Source organism: Bombus vosnesenskii, unplaced genomic scaffold, assembly GCF_011952255.1.
Source record: "Bombus vosnesenskii isolate JDL3184/JDL3185 unplaced genomic scaffold, Bvos_JDL3184-5_v1.1 scf7180000013272, whole genome shotgun sequence".
Taxonomy (NCBI): Eukaryota; Metazoa; Arthropoda; class Insecta; order Hymenoptera; family Apidae; genus Bombus; species Bombus vosnesenskii.
In genome coordinates, this window is record NW_022882930.1 from 7,022,400 (window position 1) to 7,040,931 (window position 18,532).

At 35.5% G+C, this 18,532-nt stretch overlaps 1 protein-coding gene across 1 annotated transcript; it reads left to right on the forward strand.

Moving 5' to 3' along the window:
- Window positions 1-3,944: 3,944 nt before the first annotated feature.
- Window positions 3,945-17,434, forward strand: LOC117231417. Its single transcript, XM_033489849.1, has 17 exons — window positions 3,945-4,135; window positions 7,107-7,170; window positions 7,410-7,515; window positions 7,651-7,749; window positions 7,834-8,017; window positions 8,367-8,553; window positions 9,111-9,199; window positions 9,469-9,742; window positions 10,351-10,432; window positions 10,520-10,672; window positions 10,751-10,946; window positions 11,436-11,614; window positions 13,106-13,472; window positions 13,912-14,255; window positions 14,773-15,090; window positions 15,907-16,020; window positions 16,092-17,434. Exons 1-17 carry the CDS (start codon window positions 4,102-4,104, stop codon window positions 16,230-16,232), a joined length of 2,931 nt encoding a protein of 976 aa, XP_033345740.1. The 5' UTR covers window positions 3,945-4,101; the 3' UTR covers window positions 16,233-17,434.
- The last annotated feature ends 1,098 nt before the right edge of the window (window positions 17,435-18,532 follow it).

Here is an 18,532-nt window from a genome sequence, read left to right on the forward strand (position 1 = left end):
AAAGGCACGTAGCTGAAATATTTAAATTGTATTTATCAAAGGAAAAAGAAAGGTCTACCGTGATCGAAACATTATTATTTATTGTGAATTTTATTTTGAAAAATCATCAATTTTGTTTCCCTTTATGATGGTATTTATAACGATTGAAATGCTCAAGAAGTCGTTAATAAAATAAAAAAGAATGATAGGGGAAGAAAACGGTGGAAAAACTGCAACGATATACTGGTGGACGTGATAGCAGTTAGTATTGGCTGAAAATCGTTCGTGATTGGAATCATAGCCAATTCTATCAAAGCACTCCTGCAGCGCTGCACGTTTCGTGTTTCCACTAAAAACAAGCATCGTTACAAAAACGCAACGCAAGGAATATCAATGCACCGAAATCATTTCACCCGGACGAAGTGATCCTGGGATCAGCTTAGGGGATCGTTTTTAAATATCACTTTCCAATCGACCAAGCAGAATAAATCGCGAATTAATCGAACTTTTATTTATGAAATTCCTGGCAATTTATTAATGAAAATATATCTGACTCTTCGACTAAGTGACAAGATCATTATACATGTAAAACATTAATTTTATTATAAAGTTCAGGTATACACATACGAAATTATAGCCAAGGATTTGTTCCGCTATAATTATTGATAAGGCTTCTCGTTCTAATTCCGTACCTAGAAACTAAAACTTATTACAAATGTATAAAAATAATATAATAAAACGTCGTTAAAATTGTTTTATTTATTCCATCACGAAAGATAGCCAATTTTCTATCATGTTTTGTACTTTGTAAAATCATCAATATTTGCATCCACTTGAACTTTTCGTTCGTTAACACTTCCTTCTCACTTCAACGATGTCCTGCTTTCCTCTTGGACGTCACAAATTCTCACGGTAAAGCTGGAAGGGAGGAAATAGACGATTTTTTTTTCCATCGCGGAATTCGATTAGGCGTCGTTCATTGTGTAAAGGTTACTGCAGCGAGAGCATCGCCACGCGCGCCTGCTCGTTTCAGCGAAATTCCACTCCTTCCACTCTAACGTCTCTTTCTCCCTTTCCCCGCCGGTTTTAGGGGAACAAACCCCTCTGGTAGCCTATAACGAGGAAGAAAGCTTTCTTTATCTGGGTTGCAAAATCGAATTGTCGTCCTTTCGTCTCGCGGGCTCTTCCTCGCAGATTCTCGCACCTCCCTTTTCTCCGTGAGTTCGTGAAAACATTTCATCCGAACGTCCTTCCGTCTCTTTCTCTCTCGATCGTCCTATTCAACTACCCGCAGAAGTTAAGGACTCGTTGATGAAGCGAATCAGATATTCCTTAGAGAAAATAATCCGTCAGGAATTCAAAGGGGGAACTCTCACTGAAAACTCCTGGTTAATATTGTTAATTCATGATATGAGAAAATCCATTCGAGCTTGCTGACAAACTTCCTGTATTTAATATACATCGCGTTCCTGTCAATTATCGGAAGTGGAGAAAGTTGGAAGGATAATTTACTTATGCGAACTGAGCTTTGGATACGAGGTTTATTTGATAATAGAATTTCAGAAAAGAATGGAAAGATTTCAGGATTCGCCAACTCGTTTGTCCTTTTGCATTTATTTTATTATATTCGCAATTATATTCGCATTGTAGCAGATTTTTTTCTGACAAAGGTACTTCAATATTATACGCTTGCGTAATTTTTCTCAAGTTCGTATTTTGTATTTTTCAATTGGATTGACATAATTACCATAAATTGACAAATTGCGAAGTACAAATTGCCAATACTAAGTTTTCCTGTCTGATAACAGAATTTTATTCGATATAAAATTGTAGAAATTTCTTCTCCAATACAATTCTGTAACCCATAATTTGTCATTTGTCGGTTTTCACTAACATTGTTGATAGTTAAATTATTATATGAAAGAAGATCCTCGTAGACAATTCTGTGCCTTTCTTGTCTTACCGACAAAAGAACATTTCCTTTCATACTACCTTCCTCGCAACACCTCCATCCCTTACTCGTTTCAATTTCCCATTCTTCGCGTTTTTACAACACTCGCCACACTTCGAACGCACGTTTCTCTAGTCCAGAAAGCCAAAATTCACTTTTCTCCGTCTTTTACCTTGGCGGAAAGAAATTTCAGACAGGCGAGAAATGTTCCACTGTTTGCACGCGGATGGAAGTGCGAATTCGCAAGGCTCGCAAAACGGAAAGTCCTTATTTGTTTTTCTCGCCGTTTTAAGCGCCTCTTGCAGTAAACGATATCTTCCTCGACTATGGAGAACAAGCTCTATCGGTAGTAGTTAGCGCACAAAGAGAGAGAGAGAGAGGGAGAGAGTGAGAGAAGGTTGAACCTGAGGGCTGACTCGACTGACTGGAATAGCGAGAAGGGAAGGGTCGAGGCAACTTAAACAGCGGGTAACAAGAAGTAGCAAGTAATAATTGAGTCAGGCAAGTATGCCGCGGTCCATGCCGGCAAGCTGGAGAACGCCGATGTGGATGTACCTGACCGGAATTCGGAAACAGTGGGAGAAGAGAAAGGGGAAGGAGAACCGGGTAATTCCGGCGACTTCGACGATAGAAGATGGTTCCTCTTCTGGCTCGTCGATCGGATAGAATTTAGGTGTTTCTTGGAATATTAATGCAACCTCACGCGCAATCGGGCCAACTGGGATTCGATTGTTCTAGAAGAAATTGAAGTGTTATCGCCTGAACACTTTCACTACCACGGTCGAGATGTGTATGAGACATCGAGTAATGTTCATACGACGCTATGCACGAGATATTTTGCGTGTCTTTCCATTAACTCTTAAACGATATAAACCGAGAGAAACTGGTGCAAACCGAGCATAGTACCTACTATAAATCAAAAATAGGCATTGAATATTATCGTACGTAATGAAATTGTTAATTCTCGTTTTCTATAGAAAGTTTAACCTGTGCATTCTTTTTACTTGATGCCAGAGACGTAGGAAATCTCGAGGATAAATTCATCATTGTTTTCTGACTCGTTTATTTTCGATTCTTCATCGTTTTATTGCGCTGTTAAGAAATTAAGAATATCACGTGCATGGATTCAAGCGCAGTTTAATTCTTGAGATATCTAGCGCTCTTGTGCGGAGTGTAGATCAAGATGGTCGTTAAAAGTGTAATCAAAGAGATGTAACAACGTCGGGTAAAAATATTGAGGACCTCACGATCGACCCATCCTTCTATTATGTTCCGAGTGCAGTTTTTTTTGTAGAAGACAAGGCCCATTGCTAGATTTGGAGTGGGGACACGTGGCGACTGTCCAGACTCCTAAATATTTTCTTCACACCAGCAACCACTTGACCCGAGTAATGTAGAGCTGCGATCGGTTTATTTTTAAAAGGCGGATCGAGGGACCAAGTCGTGTCCTCTTGGCGAAGCTGTAAATTATCGCAAGACCCACATGTAATCCAACACGCAATTCGTAAGAACTCTAAGTGTATGGTATTGTAAAATATTGAACAGTTTTCTATGAAGGATTGGCAAGAAACATTTTCCAGTTAATTTTTTTATTAGTTTAATTCCTTATATTAATTATGCTTATTCGTTGTCAAATCTAAAAAGAATACAGATGAACAATATTATTGATAAAAATGAGCCAATAAACAAATTGTTAAGAATTAGGAACGAATCTTTTATTTGTCTTCTTGTTCGAATTAGAAGTCTTGCAATTTTAAATGTAATAATAGTATAATAATTGTTGTCAATAAAAGATGAGAAATAATTCACGATCCATTTCTTCCCATCGTTAGTAACGACAGATCCAATCCTTGTGCCTTATTATTCCAAACTAGCTCAACAATACCCAGAACTCTTAAAAAATGTATACAAAATTCTAATTATTTTCGACTGAGCCAAAGGAACATTCTACGACTCGCGTGTCAAAGATTAAAAGGACCAGAAGACAGGAAGATTACGCCATTGGCTGGAAACGTTTCCGAAGTTGCCCGTTTGGTGGCGATATGCGCGAACCGATTCGGGATCGTGGCCAACGATTCCTCGTTAGCGATCGATGCGAATCAGGCTGCGAGGCGACGTACACGTGTGGAAAGTGGCTCGGTTTCGAAGGTGACACGCTCGGATGCTGAGAAATGTCTCAGAATAACCTGCTGCAAGGATACAACTGTGAGTAACACTCGAGAAAATATCAAATTGACCAATCTCGTTCCTTCACCCTTATTTTCTTCGCTGCTTCGTCTTTCTTCTTTCTGATTCCCTCTCAGACGAATTCCATCCAGTTGTAAAACTCTAAATAACGATGGATTAACTCGTCGCGATCTGTCGTTTGTCGGTTCGTGAAAAGTGAGCTGTGATAATGGCGGCTTTCGTTTATTTGCTACCAGCCGGAAAAAAAAGGCGAGGACCGACGATGTCGGACTTCTGCCGATCGCGACGCGAACCTTCAAAATTCCGTCGTTTTTTGACAGTCTCTTCTCTTCTCCTCGATACAACGGGAGAAAGTCTCGGGCTTTTAACGATGATGGCTTCCGGCTCTCTTTCCTTTCGTCCGCGAATCGGTAAATTTTTAATGGTGGCGAAAGAAAGCGCGACCTGTGACATTACGCGACTTTTTTACGGGATATCGGTCAAGATCGTTGGAATGATTTGGTGTCAGTGTGATGGAATCGTTGACAGAAAGAATTATGGATTATACGCTGCTTTGAATATGTACGTATAATTGTAACATATCGCGAAATGATGGAAGATGGTATAGGAGTTCATAAAATTAATCTCTCAGTGGTAACTGTGGAAGATACGTTTGTTAATAGTTAATATTATTCTTATGTACTATGCAGTAATTCACAAAAGTTTTTGATAACACTTTGATTAAAATATAATCGTATGAAATTTCAGTGAAACGTTAATATGTTCTATGACAAAGACAGCAAATGATTTTATTATTTTCTGATGTGCTAAAAAATGAACAAGTTAGTATAACACTTAAATAAGTTGTTACACGTGCTTTATTTAAATAAAAGTGACCTCTTCACGAGGTGTCACAAGACTAATGTGAGCGACTGTTCGCCTCATATTATATATAACTCTAAAAGTATAAAGTTAATTTTTTAGCTGCGTCTATTTTTATAAAAATGTCCAACTTGAAGTATTTGCTAAATCGGAATTTTGTAAGTTTTTAAGGAAATACGAAGCAGTTCATTTGTATAAAGCTATAAAGAAAATTCACATGATTGTTTTATCGCAAAATATTTTAATAATTAAAAGATACTCCGATAATTGTTTTAAGATGAACTCGTTCAACTATTTCTATTCTAAACTTGAAATTCGACCATAGTTTATTCATAATTCTGTTCTTTTCTTCAAATTCTAAAAGCATGCATAAATTCGATAATACATAGTTAGAAAATGAACAAATCAGTTGTACGAATGATACATCGTCGAATATTTCTGCGGTCGAATGCAACATTGTCTCAAACTTGTGGATCAAACGCTCGGCGAATGCGTTACATTGTTTCAAGAGGCACCTGTGTCGCTACTGTCGACAGTTCCATTTAAATCAGTCATCAGTCACTCAACTGACGCATCATTTAGAATATCGCTTCACGATATCTTCTGATGAAAATGGGTTTCGATTTCGATCAGCGTCAACAGTTTTATTATTCAGGCTTGCGATACAAAATATCTAAATCGAAATTATTTCGTTGGTATAATCTTTAGCCTAAATAACAGAGTGATAGAAAAGTTAGATAAAATCAACGAATGATTGGTAGGTAATAGAAAAGATCTCATTATCTTTTTACAAGATCGTTTATTTTAATAAAGCTTACGCCCTCTATGACTCTTCGTAAATTATTAAAAAATGCTAAAAAATGTTGGAGAAAAGAATTCTTAGTAATAATCAGCTTCGCTGGAACTGCTAAAAGCATAACCATCGTAATTTTATCGAAATCAGAAAAAGAAAGGAGCCTCGAAGCTCGAGCTTTTAGTCAATACGACATACAGTCACGAAGCTATACATACACCGAATATTGTGTATCTGGCTTACCAAAGAAAGTAAAATCGTCCTGTGTTATAAAGTTATTCATACCTACATATCAATACGGTTATTATTAATGCATTCCTAAAAAAAATTTAAGAAATTTAAACATTCGATTCACAATAAAAAGTTACAGTATATTTTCTTCAATGCCATGGAGATAGCTGGATATCATCGATATTTTAACGTACAAGATATTAATGCAGTAATAAACCTACGATTTTTATGATTTCATACAGATACGATAGGTCTATATAAGTATTATGACATTGTGTTTCATGTCTTTTTATTTCCTCTTTCGTAATAAAGGCAAAGACGAATAAATAAAGGTATAACAATATCTTAGCAATGCATGTTTTAACGTGTCGGAACAAAAAGTCGTGGAGGTAATATTTTTATTATAGTATTTTATATTTAGGGAGTTTCGGATAGATTTTCGTAACTGTCTGTAAGTAACACGATTTATTCATTGGTAGCCATTATAAATTCTTTTAGTTGGACACGATCTAATTTCACAAAGAGCATACAGAAAACGGTAAAGTAACAGCAGTTGCAGTAGGCAATGGATTATTAAATAAGAGGAAAAAAGACAGAAAGAGAGAGGAAAGACGGAAAGAGGGGGGAAAGGATTATTTTGTCACGAGAAGTATTAGGGTACAAGAATATTGTGCTCTCCTTTTTCAGAAAGAATCTTAAAAGCTTTCTGCTAAAAACATATGCACTATTCTTCTTCCTAATCCCCAACTCTCAAGAGCTTCAACGGAGAAATAGTAGCATCTCGAAAATAGCTGTTTAACAATGTTCTTTATTGTAAATCTTCCATTCCCAGCATTGCGTAAATTCGTTCGAAACAAATATGTAATGGAAAACGCTGTCTTCGTATTAATTTACTGACATTTTTGGAACTCGTATCTAACATTCTACTTAACTATGAAATTAATCAATTTAATCTCAATTTAATATCGAATGTTATTTTTTGATATGGAGAAAACAACAACAAAGTTCTTTTTAAGTAGGCTAACTAGGCAGATTTTGAGGTAGATTAACGCAGGTTATTATATAGCTCAAGATGTCCCTTTACAACGCTATTCAATTTTTTAGGGGATACCCAGTACGAGGATCCGCAGGTGCAGTTTACTCGTCCTATCCCGGAAGAAGTCATCAGGTGAGCTTAAACAATTGTATAGTGAACGTCAGCGTTGTGTTGTAGGTTTATTATGTAATTTGTAAAATTAAATTAGAAGCGAAGTTATTAAAAGATAATTTTATCGAAAATTTTCGAATTTATAAAATTGTCTCTTTTGAATTAAAAATACTGTATAATAGAATTTAAGATAAAATTGGACGTAAAATTGTTCGAAGATATTAAAAAGATGTATTTCATTGGTGACTTTGGGTTTACAGTGTTTATGAAGTTTATGTGAAAGAGGAAACCGCAGGTTCTGAAGGGAGGAACGATGTCACCGTTGTGCCGAGTTTGCCATCCACAAATGATCATCAATTAATTCAGGTAATTATGAGTGGTAAATTAACAATTAACTTTCCTTTATTAACTATAATTATTAATAACATTACGCGATATATGTACTGTAATTTTCTGCACCGTAAACACTTCCTACAGAGGTTCAATCTAATTTGTTTCCAGGGTGATTGCATGAACCTAAATGTAGCTATAGATTCTGAAGTAATTAACATTGATGGTGCTGTGACGAAGTTTCTCGGAAAAGATGTTTTCAAATATAAGGTAAAAATATGAAAATTATTTTTCTTGCTTTGATTCCTAATTAAATTACAAGATAGTTGATTTCCAAACTTTTATTTTTTATAGATTCTCGATCAAAATATTAATTCATCCGAAGATAACGTTACGGTGTATTCACATCCGGTTGTCGAAGGACCTTCCTCGTCCTCCACTCGACTGATCGATAAGGATGATCCACGGTCGAAGCTTCATTTTGTGAAATATTTGAAGCGAGATGGGAAAACGTTGAAAATTTGGGAATGTGGAATTTGTTAGTAATTTATTTATCGAATTCTATATGGATTGTTGTCATACATTGCACGAGGAAATTTTTGTTCTTCATCACATTGTTTAAACATTTAAAAACTCGAAAACTTGCAAATTTGAAAATTCCAACGTTTGAAGATTTCAACATTTGAAGATTGGAAGATATTCATCGTTTGAAGATTGAAAATTCAATGATTTTTATATCACAATATTGTATTATTATACATAATATTCTTCTTAACTGTACACAAGAACCTTAACATAGCGCGAAATCAATAGCATTTCTTTCGCATAACGCTCGCTATTTGCGACAACATCGCTAGAATAGCCCTAAAGCTTGATATTCGATCCAGGTTCGAAGGAGTTTCGACATCAGTATACGTTGATGAGGCATTTGCCAACACACACCGACGAGAGAAACTTTAAATGCGAGGCTTGCGGCAAAGCTTTCCGGCAGTTGTCGACATTGAGCCAGCACAAGGCGATACATAGTGATGCTAGGCCATACGTTTGCGAATTTTGTAAGAAAACTTTCAACAGGTCAGTGTACTATCAAAATCATTCTACGATTTTCATCTAATTATTTCTCGATTATATATATTTATTAATCTGGGCATTTTTCATTTGCTATATAATAATTTAAATCCCGTTTGAAATATTTTTAACGAACATTATATTCATATAGAAATTGAAACTACAGTTTACCTAGAGGAAAGAATGATGACAGGCGTCGCTTGCGAGCGCGCACGGATCATTAGCGTTTTGAATCGCTGCAAAATTGCGCGATTGTGCGCGAAAGCGGAAAGGAAATTTTAACGAGCACGGATATGCTGGTCTTTTTATAAATTAATCTCCATAGAGTATGCTTTTTAAATAAGTAAACCTGTTCGAATTGATATAATGCATTAATTAAGACGATTTCGATCTCGAAGCTTATAAAACTCTTTGTGAATGGGCTATTGAGTCGATTACGATAATCATGATCCTACATTCCTCCTTCGATTTATCTGCGTTGAAAGATGACCTTATTTTGTGAAAAATTGGAATTTTTATACTTTTAACAATACTGTCATGTATAACTAACTATGACTTTCTAGAGTATCTACGTTGATCTCTCACCGAAAGACACATTCGGAACACAAACCGCACAAATGTCAGGTTTGTGGAAAGGGATTTCATCAGAAGGGTAATTATTACTTATTAAGCTATTCGAAGTATGCAAGCTCTTTCAGAATTACATTTAAGAAAATTTTGCGTTCAAAACGTCTAAATCTAGAATGCTAACAAATTCTTTTGCGAACAAACTTTCGCGGATACGCATTATGCAAATATCTGGTCCGCGTTTTGTGGTGTCGATCAATTAAACGGTGCTGTAACAATTCTGAAACAGCCTGTGCAAAGTAAGTAAGCCGGAGCCGGGGAACCGGCAACAGTTAAATACCGTTCCGTTGTCAGGCAATTTGAGGAACCACGTGTTTACCCATACCAACGAGAGGCCGTACAAATGCGAGCTTTGTGGCAAAGGCTTCAATCAAATGTCGAATTTGGTCTGCCACAAGGTCAAAGCGCATGCACACGCGGAGAAAATGCAGCACGTGTGCGGAATCTGCGGCAAAGAGTTTCCGCGTCGATTCTCTTTGAGATCGCACGAGGAGTACAAGCACGGGATAAAGTATCGACATCCGGCTGGTGTGCAGCCGGGCATCGTCGATCCCAACGTCATAAGAAAGTAGGTAGACGTCACCGAATAGAACTGAACGACGCTTAATTTGCCCCTTGATAGACGGCTTCTCCTTTCGCTGAATGAACGCAACTTGAATGTTGATCTCTTAGTCGGTTAGGATGTAGTAGAAAGCTGACGGTCTTCTCTTTTCTTTTTCTTTCTTTCTTTCTTCCTTCCTTTCTTTCACTTCTGTAAATTGATCTTCTTTTCTAGAGTCTTCTTTCTTTAACACACGTTGATGTGTTGATTAATGTTTCTAATATGCGGAAGAGTAGAGTTCTTAACACGATTTTTAAATTTCAATGTAAAGATTATACTAGAATATTTGACGCTTTTAAGTAAGCAAACGAAATTTTAGGTTTGGATTCTCTTCAGAAGAGAATTTTTATATTTTACAGAGATGTAGTAGAGGCGTTTGATATACATACTAGAACATTTTTAACCTTCTTGACAACTTGAAATAATACGTTAATAGAAATTTACGTTATAAAATAAAATATGTTAATGAAATGATACTAAAAAATTAGTGTTGAATAATAAATGATAAACGATGTAGATTGCCTACGAACGGCTAAAAACTAATTCTGTATATAGTGATAGATATTTTGTTTCAGTAAAAACGTTAGGATCGTGCAGCTGCCAAATGGCGATCGAGATCAAACTATAGAAGTAAGGGACAAGGATCCTTTAATGGCAGTTAGTAATTCATTTAAGCAACAAGAATCATATTACAACATTTGTAGTCTTTGGAAATTAATAAATTTGTCGCATATTTTTTAACAGTCCGATGTAATGGAATCTATAGTAATAGACAAGATTGATACGAAAGCGATGGAGATGGCACTGATCGAAGGTCAAACGCCATTCGCGTTATTTAAACCAGCCAAAGGAATTCCTGTCCTCGTGAAAGTTTCTCCAACAGGAACTCATAAAAATGTAATAATTTTATCAACCAATTATTAATTTCTTTTGTTCTAAGCTTTATTAAAAAGTGGGCTTCATCTCTGAATTTAGATCTTGACTCCTGCTACAGCAGAAGATTTACGTATGGCAGGGAAGATGAGTCTAAGTCCAACGATTTCTGCTGACGCTGACAGGATCAAAGCAGTTCAGGTAAAAGTACCCGTGGTAGCCACAGTTATTCAGAATATAGATCCTGATGGTAAAATGAATTTCATCGTTGAACCACCTGGACCTGAGGACGAACACGGTAAGTAAATAATAGTTTTTCTTATGATCTGAACATTCTGTTAGAGTAAAGAGAAGAAAGGATAAAATTTATGCAGAAAGAATGAAAAATATAGGAATCCAAGAAAAAATATTTATTCGTATATTTAATCAAAAATCGCTTCAGTTTTCAAAATGCAAATTATTTAAATTAGCGTTTTAAATCTATAAAATCGCTCTGAAAAACTATCTGGTTTTAGTGCTGAGAAAAAGAAAAATTTTATAGTACGTTCTAAATCTATAAAGCTCCAAGTGTTAGCAAAAGTGAAAATTCAACTAACAACAAATTTCATAAGTACCCGTTAATTGTTTCAGTAATGGTATTGTTTTTAGCGGAACGATTCCATTTTGCAATATATTTCCAAAAGGGCTTTTTAACGCGTCGTTGTCCGTCTATAATTGGCTCGTTAAAATAGCGATGTTTTTCAAAGTGTCGCCGCAATATGGCGTTTATTTGGTGCACTGTCGACAGAGAGCTTGGTCACGGCATTGGATTCTCAGTTCACGTACAGCGACCCGGCTAGAAACGAGCCCGATCGCCAGAATGGTCCTGTTGTGTCCTCGGCGATGGAGGATTGCAACGAACTGCTGGAACTGGCTGCCCAGGGTGGAATACAGTTCGTGCGCGCTACCGAGGATGGTCGTTACGAGGTGATGAATCATTTATCATCGATAGCAAGATTTTTCAGATTTGAGAACAGAGCTTTTGAAATTGTAAAATGAAATTCCTTTGAACGAAATATTATTTATTCGGAATGATATAACAAAAAATTATTAGATTTAAATAGATTTATGATTGGCAGGGTTGCGATATTACATTCGCTGAAATTATTTTCGTTTAAATTGGAAGAACGGAAAAGATGTTAATCTATTGATTTTTGGGAATAAATATGGAGAACGTAGCACGTTCATTAACACGTCCAATAATTAAAAATTGGAATATTTCCAGTCATAAAATTATTCCTTGTTGAGTTCTTTTCCATTCGTCGATCGTTTTGATGTAGTAATCCATATTATTTCTGGATGTCGAATTTCTTGTACCCAGTGGTACGTGATTTCCGAGTATTTTAATTGGGACCAAAAATCTCGTTCTGAACATCTTTGATATCGCTTTGTAAATCGTTTTATTGAGCTAGCGTGCGAAGAATATTTATCGTATCAATTTCTATTCTTTTGTGAAATCACATGTTATATGAAAAATTAAATGTTAGCGGTATAGACGCACCAAGATACGATAAGACACCTAAATTTGAAATAACGAAATAAACTATAAAATTAAAAGCACGTTCATACCTAGTAAATGTTGGAAACGATTACAGAGTTACTATTGTGAACGGTTTTATTGTACCAATCAAGCGAACAGAAACGAAGAGGCTCTGTAAGCTTGATACATTGATATACAGCGCGATCCTCTCGCTAGTTAACTCAAAGGATATGCCGTAAATCACACATACTCGTCTTCATTTTATACGCACACATACATATAGCTGTCTCGGCCCTGATATAGCGATATCGGTCTCTGATGACAGATCACACATGATACGGCATCATCGCCACGATGGCAATGGGCGGCACTGTCTTTCAGTTAATTATATACATACCGAGAGGATCACTCTGTATTCCGATACTGTTAGAAAGATTAAATTTACAACTATTAACATTAACACTGCTGAGGACTAAAGCATAAAACTTGTGATAAATTTGTAAATTAAATTCTAAAAACTCGCCATCGATTGATGTTGCGGCACGCAGGGGTGAAAGACATTCTTTTGCAGAAAATCATTTAAATCTTTTTAATTCTTTTGGACAATTTAATTACGCGCAACGATTCAATTAGAGCCCATAACAATTAAAGAATCGTTATTGTGAATAGTTTCATTGCTCCAATCATATAAATAATTAAAATATAAAAATTGGATTTACGTGGTATTCGTAAGATAAAAATTAACTTTAATATGATGATTAAACAATATATAGCTATAGATAAGTGGGTATGAAAATTAAAGTGACGTAGAAAAAGATTCTCTAACTGTTCTGACAGTATGAAAATATTCTCTTCGATTTCCTGCTTTCCTTCATTAATTATAATTTTATTTGATCATACGTATTTTATTCTGGCATTAATTATTCTTTATAATCTAGGTAATGACGAACAGCGAAGCCCGGGATCTAATGGCACAGAATTCACACGACGTGACCATTCTTGAGGGCGAGGATGCAGACGCGATCAATGTTGTGAATATGCGCGGTAACGGGGAAGTTATTATCGGAGATTCTGATAATCAGATCATGGTACTTGATTCCGCCTCCACGCAGAAATCTATGCCGATAGACGGCATTGAGATCTTAGAAGACAAAGACATTCGGATTCTCGATAGTAAAAGCCTCGACGATCGTTTTGTGGATGGCATTAGTTTCCTGTCGCAATCGAAGATCGATGATCTGATCTTAGGCCCAAAATCTTTGTCCATCGATGGTGGAGTCTCTGTTGGCGAACATGAAGATGAAGGTGAATTTCACTACGTTATTCTTTATTTCATTCCTTATTTTGTACTAAGTCCTTTATCATAAAATTGTTTTATTTTATTAATTTCTTACACACATTACGATATTTATATCGTTATTCCATGAGGTTTTATTTCAATCATTTTAATATCATGAAACATTCAACAATTGTTTACGTTTGTGTATTAATTTGTTGCATTATTCCCTTCACTAGTTTAATAATATTTTGAAGCAATTATATTTTTTTGTAATTTTTTTTAATGAGCATAAAATTGATCCAACTTCCTCGAAACAATAACATCGAATTTTTCGAATTGAACAAACCTTAATTTTCGTTGTAAAACAAGTTATAAGCTAAACCAATATTTATTACGTAACAAACTGATATTATTCGAAAATTTTCTTGAATTTTTATACAAATCTTGTATTGATATAATTCACAGCTATAGGAGTGCCTTCGAGCCAACAAGAATTAACAAATATTCTTAGTCATAGAAGCGACATTTCGACTCTGTCGACTGCCTCTCAGCCTTCGATATCGTCTTTGTTAATGAAAAATCATCCATCATTGTCAATTTTAAACGACACACTTCCATATCTGAAGAGCAATACCAGTTTAGCCGAAGATCTTAATATTCTGGGTAGTTCGACTATGGATGATCATCATTCCGTGTACGAGTCCAAGATAAAATTGCCCTGTGTTTTCGATAACAGTGAGCCTGATACTGGTTTGATACCCATTAGTCAATCGGACATGAAGATCCTCGGATCGGGAAGCTCAAACAAGGTAAAAGATTTAGACTTTCATTGTTTCATCGTTTATTTTAAACTTTTAGTTAATTTTACGCTCGTATTTTGATTATATTATTTGCGCAAGCTAGATACAACAAAATTTCTTACTAGTATTATTTTTGTTTAATTAAACATTTCCTCATTAGTGTTTAATTTTTTTAGGGAAGAATTTTCTAAGGAAAGATGAATTTTTCATTTTTTATTTTTTCGTCGTATATATTTAAAATATTAAAGTAGATAAGATGTTATAAAATATTAAAGAAGATAAGTAATACATATGTTGAAAAGTATTTTTAAATACTTAAAAAATATAGTGTACACATTTGGAGTTATATTATTTTCCTATCTGTTGGAATTGTACTTAAATTAAATCTCCACAGATTAAAATATATCCAAAATGATTTATTGTTAGTATCTTCTTAATATGAAACATGCTATAATTTTAAGTAATTTTTAAATTTCCCAAGTAATTATTCTATTCCCACATTCGAATTTCACGCTTGGAATTCAAGGTTCTCGGTAGTAAATCAAATTGTCTACCGTCATCGAAATTGTTCTCCGGGTTGAATGAAGTGAAGATTCTGGGCCCGAAAAATCATAATCAAGAGATCATGACGTCACAGTATCAGGATCTAAAGTTACTTAGTCCGTACGAGCAATTTTTGAAGAACACCGCTTCGAACACTAATGGCTGCGACAGCGGCGTAGTCGCCACTTCCGGTGGATGCAGGAAGGAAGTAAAGATTTTAGGCAAGAAGTTGGGAACTGGCATTATTACCAGCACGGAGGAAGGCAACGTCGTGGAAGTCATCGAGGAGAAAACTAAGCTGGTAAGAGATTCCATGATTACCTTCAATTTGTTCGCTCGCTAATCGTATCGCTCTTTCGTACATCTTCCTGATCTTTAACGTTGTGTTCATTTAATATTCAAAATCTAGGATCAGCCGAGATCAAACTGGAGTTCTAAGAGTTAATTTTCCAGATAAATAAATGTCGATAAAAATGAGATAAATATTTACAGATTTTTTGATTTTAAAAGAAGATATTTTAGGATTCGAACATTTTATTGGAAATTATATTCATTTCCTTTTAAAAAACTAAGTTCACATACATTCCTTGTAACGTGATAAATTGATAAGAAAATAACGTGACTTAAAAAAATGATAAATTTACTGATCCATGTCTAATCGAGGAATCAAGCGCACCAATTTTGCCTTTAACTTTTTTATATGGTTTTATTCATCTCTTCGACATCAATCTACTTTATTACATAAAACTATATATGCATAAAGCACTGTAAATTACCGAGACAAATAAGAACGCAGGAAGAACACAAAGAGCAAGATTCACCATTCTAACTATAAGAAATTCAACATCAAAAATCTTCATGAATTGCATTCACAAACATTCAGTTTTCATTACACTTTTAAAAATAATCCAACATTTATCTACTCGATAATGTGTACAAAATGAACAAAAAAAAAAAAAAAAAAGACCAGGAATCTTCACTAGCTGCACTCGTCAACTTCAACCTTATCATACTTTCAAAATAATTATTCAAAATAAAATAATCTTCTTTCATTCAACAAAATCATAAGAAATATATTAATTATCAATCAACCAAGAAAAATATTAATTTTTTGAAGATGATGGACTGCGCAGGAGGGCTTTGCAACAGCTCCGACAACACGGTGATCTCGTCGCCCCGGTTGGACAGGCAGATCAGGGAAAATGGTGGTCCAGACAACTTCTTGCTCCAAGTAAAGAAATTCGATTACGCTTATGATTCATAAACAGTTGAAACAAAGAATATTTTCCTGGATCTGTGCAGGCTTGTAGCCCATGCGACACGGACTTTTTGAATTTCGAGAATCGTTTGAAAGACACGTCGCCGGCTGGCCATTTTGAACGAACCCAAAAGGATTCGAGGGACAGTTTCAGCTCCACTGGCGGTCTTCCCGATCTCGATTGATCAAGAATTCGATTTGGCCCTCCGTTTCACTCTCTCTGTTTTCTCATTGAAAGTTTCAGACGCTGTACGAGAGGAAATGTCGCCACGAGATCTCTCAATGGCCGTGAAGAATGGATGTGATTATAATCACGCATGAAATTAAAATTTCATCGGTTCTTCGTCGGTTTTTCGTCAGTTCTTCGAACGATTTCGAAGGACTCGTACAAATGGCAGCAATAGGATTCACTCTTTTTTTTCTCATTTTTATAGTTTTTTTAATTTTTTTTTTTACATTAGAATTTCCGTATTTTAGGATCGTGAGGTCTTAAAGAGTTTCGAATTCTTGTGATTTTATTCCGAACGTCTTACAGTTAGTTGAGGCGAGGGTTATTCTCGATAGCTCGTACTGATTTTTCTTCGCTTCCTTTCAAGGTGTTTTTTGTTGACTCGCGAAACGAGTAAATTTTAACACTAGGGAAAATTGCGGGGAAGACACTGGAACGCTTTTAATCGATCGGATTCTAAGAAAAATATAGGTAACCTCGAACGTTCGCGAGGAATTTATAAATTTAAAAGAAACGCTAGCGTTAGACGACTAATTTATTTTTTTAATTTTAGAATATTTCTAAGCGACGGACAACAATTTCATTGAGATTCGGGAATTGCTAGGTTTTTCGTGGCTTCCTGAAGTGAAAGAAAGAAAATAAGATAAAAGGAGGGAAAAGAGGGAGAGAAAGGGGAAAAGAAAGAATGTTAATGAAAAAATATTAGTAAAGGACTTTTAGCAGAATGTTATAGTACATGCGTGAGAATTTAAATGAGGTTCGTAATTTTATGGGAAATGCTAATGATTTTACTTACGGATGAGAAAGTTGTATTTTTGCGCGGCGTCCAGGCCGACAGCTTGTAAATTTTAATTCGCGTGCACGTGCTCGCGTCCCTTATGTTCAAGTACGCATTGTTCATTTTCCGGGTTTCTATTTTAACTTGGCCGATTACATTGTATAAATTCGAATAGTACTTTATATTTGAATTTCGAGGTTGGAGAATAAAATTATATGCAGAAAATTATCTACTGTTGTAAAATTTATTCGTATCGCTGTATTCATGACAAACAGCAAGATTTATTTAATTTACGCACATGTACTGTACGTTTTCCCTTTAAAATACCATGCCTGAATCAGAGATTATGTTTCTTGTTATTCTATTATAAAGATAACAAATAATATTGGAAATATCGTTGGTATATTTTTATTGATCTTTTTGCATAAATGCAAAAATTTGAGATTGTAATGTTAATATTAAGATTGACCTTTTTTCCTGAAGATTTGTATAAATGGATGATTTATCATATATTTAAAACGACATAGTGATTAAAAATTAGAAGTACACTTCGTACATAATCTGGACAAGAATTTGTGGCTTATCCTTATACATTGAACTAAGAAATTTATCTAACGAAAACCACAAAACAAAATGATCGAAACTACTTACTAAAACTAATGAAATATCCAAACCACCCTATGTTTCACTTTGAAAGCTAAGCTTGCTCCAAAAGGACGCACGCATACATATATCTTCCTTTTCTCAAGATTTTTCCCTGGTGTGGTCGTTGATCCGACACAACACGTGTCACTGTCGCTTTCCACTTTTCACGTGTACGGCTTCGTGATATATGTAGTTTTTTTTCCTTCCGACACCCTTTTTTCCGGCAAACCCGAGGGATCGGTGGATTCGATAAAATTTACTCGACAGAAGGTGACGTTCACCACGCGAACTTCTAGCCACCTTCATTTCCGGCTGTGTTCTCGTTCTTCGTCGCACTGGTGTCACCTACGAGGCGGACTCAAATCAAGTTGGGTTAGGTCCGGGATCCAGACAAAGGGAAGCGTCACGGGAAAATTTCTGGCGGTCTGAACAGCTTTCCCTATTCCTGTCTTTCTCATTCTCCTTTATATCGTTCCTCTAGCGCTGGTGCTGATAACGTCGAAACGTACGGCGATTTCGTTTCCTTGTTCCGGATGGATTTAATAGCATCCGGAAACGAAATTAGCTGTGTTGTTCGTGACGTAATTGGAGCGAAAAGTTAGGTATTCGATGTTATTTTAATTTTCTTGTTTTTGTTCTTTCTATTCTTTTCTTCTTGGTAAAAAGTGTAGGGTAAAGTTTACGCTAGACGAATTATCGCTATAATTTAACAGCATTAGTTATTCTGTATGTTTTGTATATTTATAATGATATTATGTAGGCACATGAATATGTAACAAAGCATCTGTAGGTATATAAACCTATGGAATTGTAAATCAATCAAAATTGTAATG

What these genes read in the sequence shown, in the direction of transcription:
- LOC117231417 (XM_033489849.1), top strand. Translation starts at nt 4,102, where the DNA reads ATGTCTCAGAATAACCTGCTGCAAGGATACAACT. An exon ending in ATGATCATCAATTAATTCAG is followed by an intron (nt 7,516 to 7,650) that starts GTAATTATGAGT and finishes ATTTGTTTCCAG; the next exon opens with GGTGATTGCATGAACCTAAA. An exon ending in CAACAGGAACTCATAAAAAT is followed by an intron (nt 10,673 to 10,750) that starts GTAATAATTTTA and finishes CTCTGAATTTAG; the next exon opens with ATCTTGACTCCTGCTACAGC.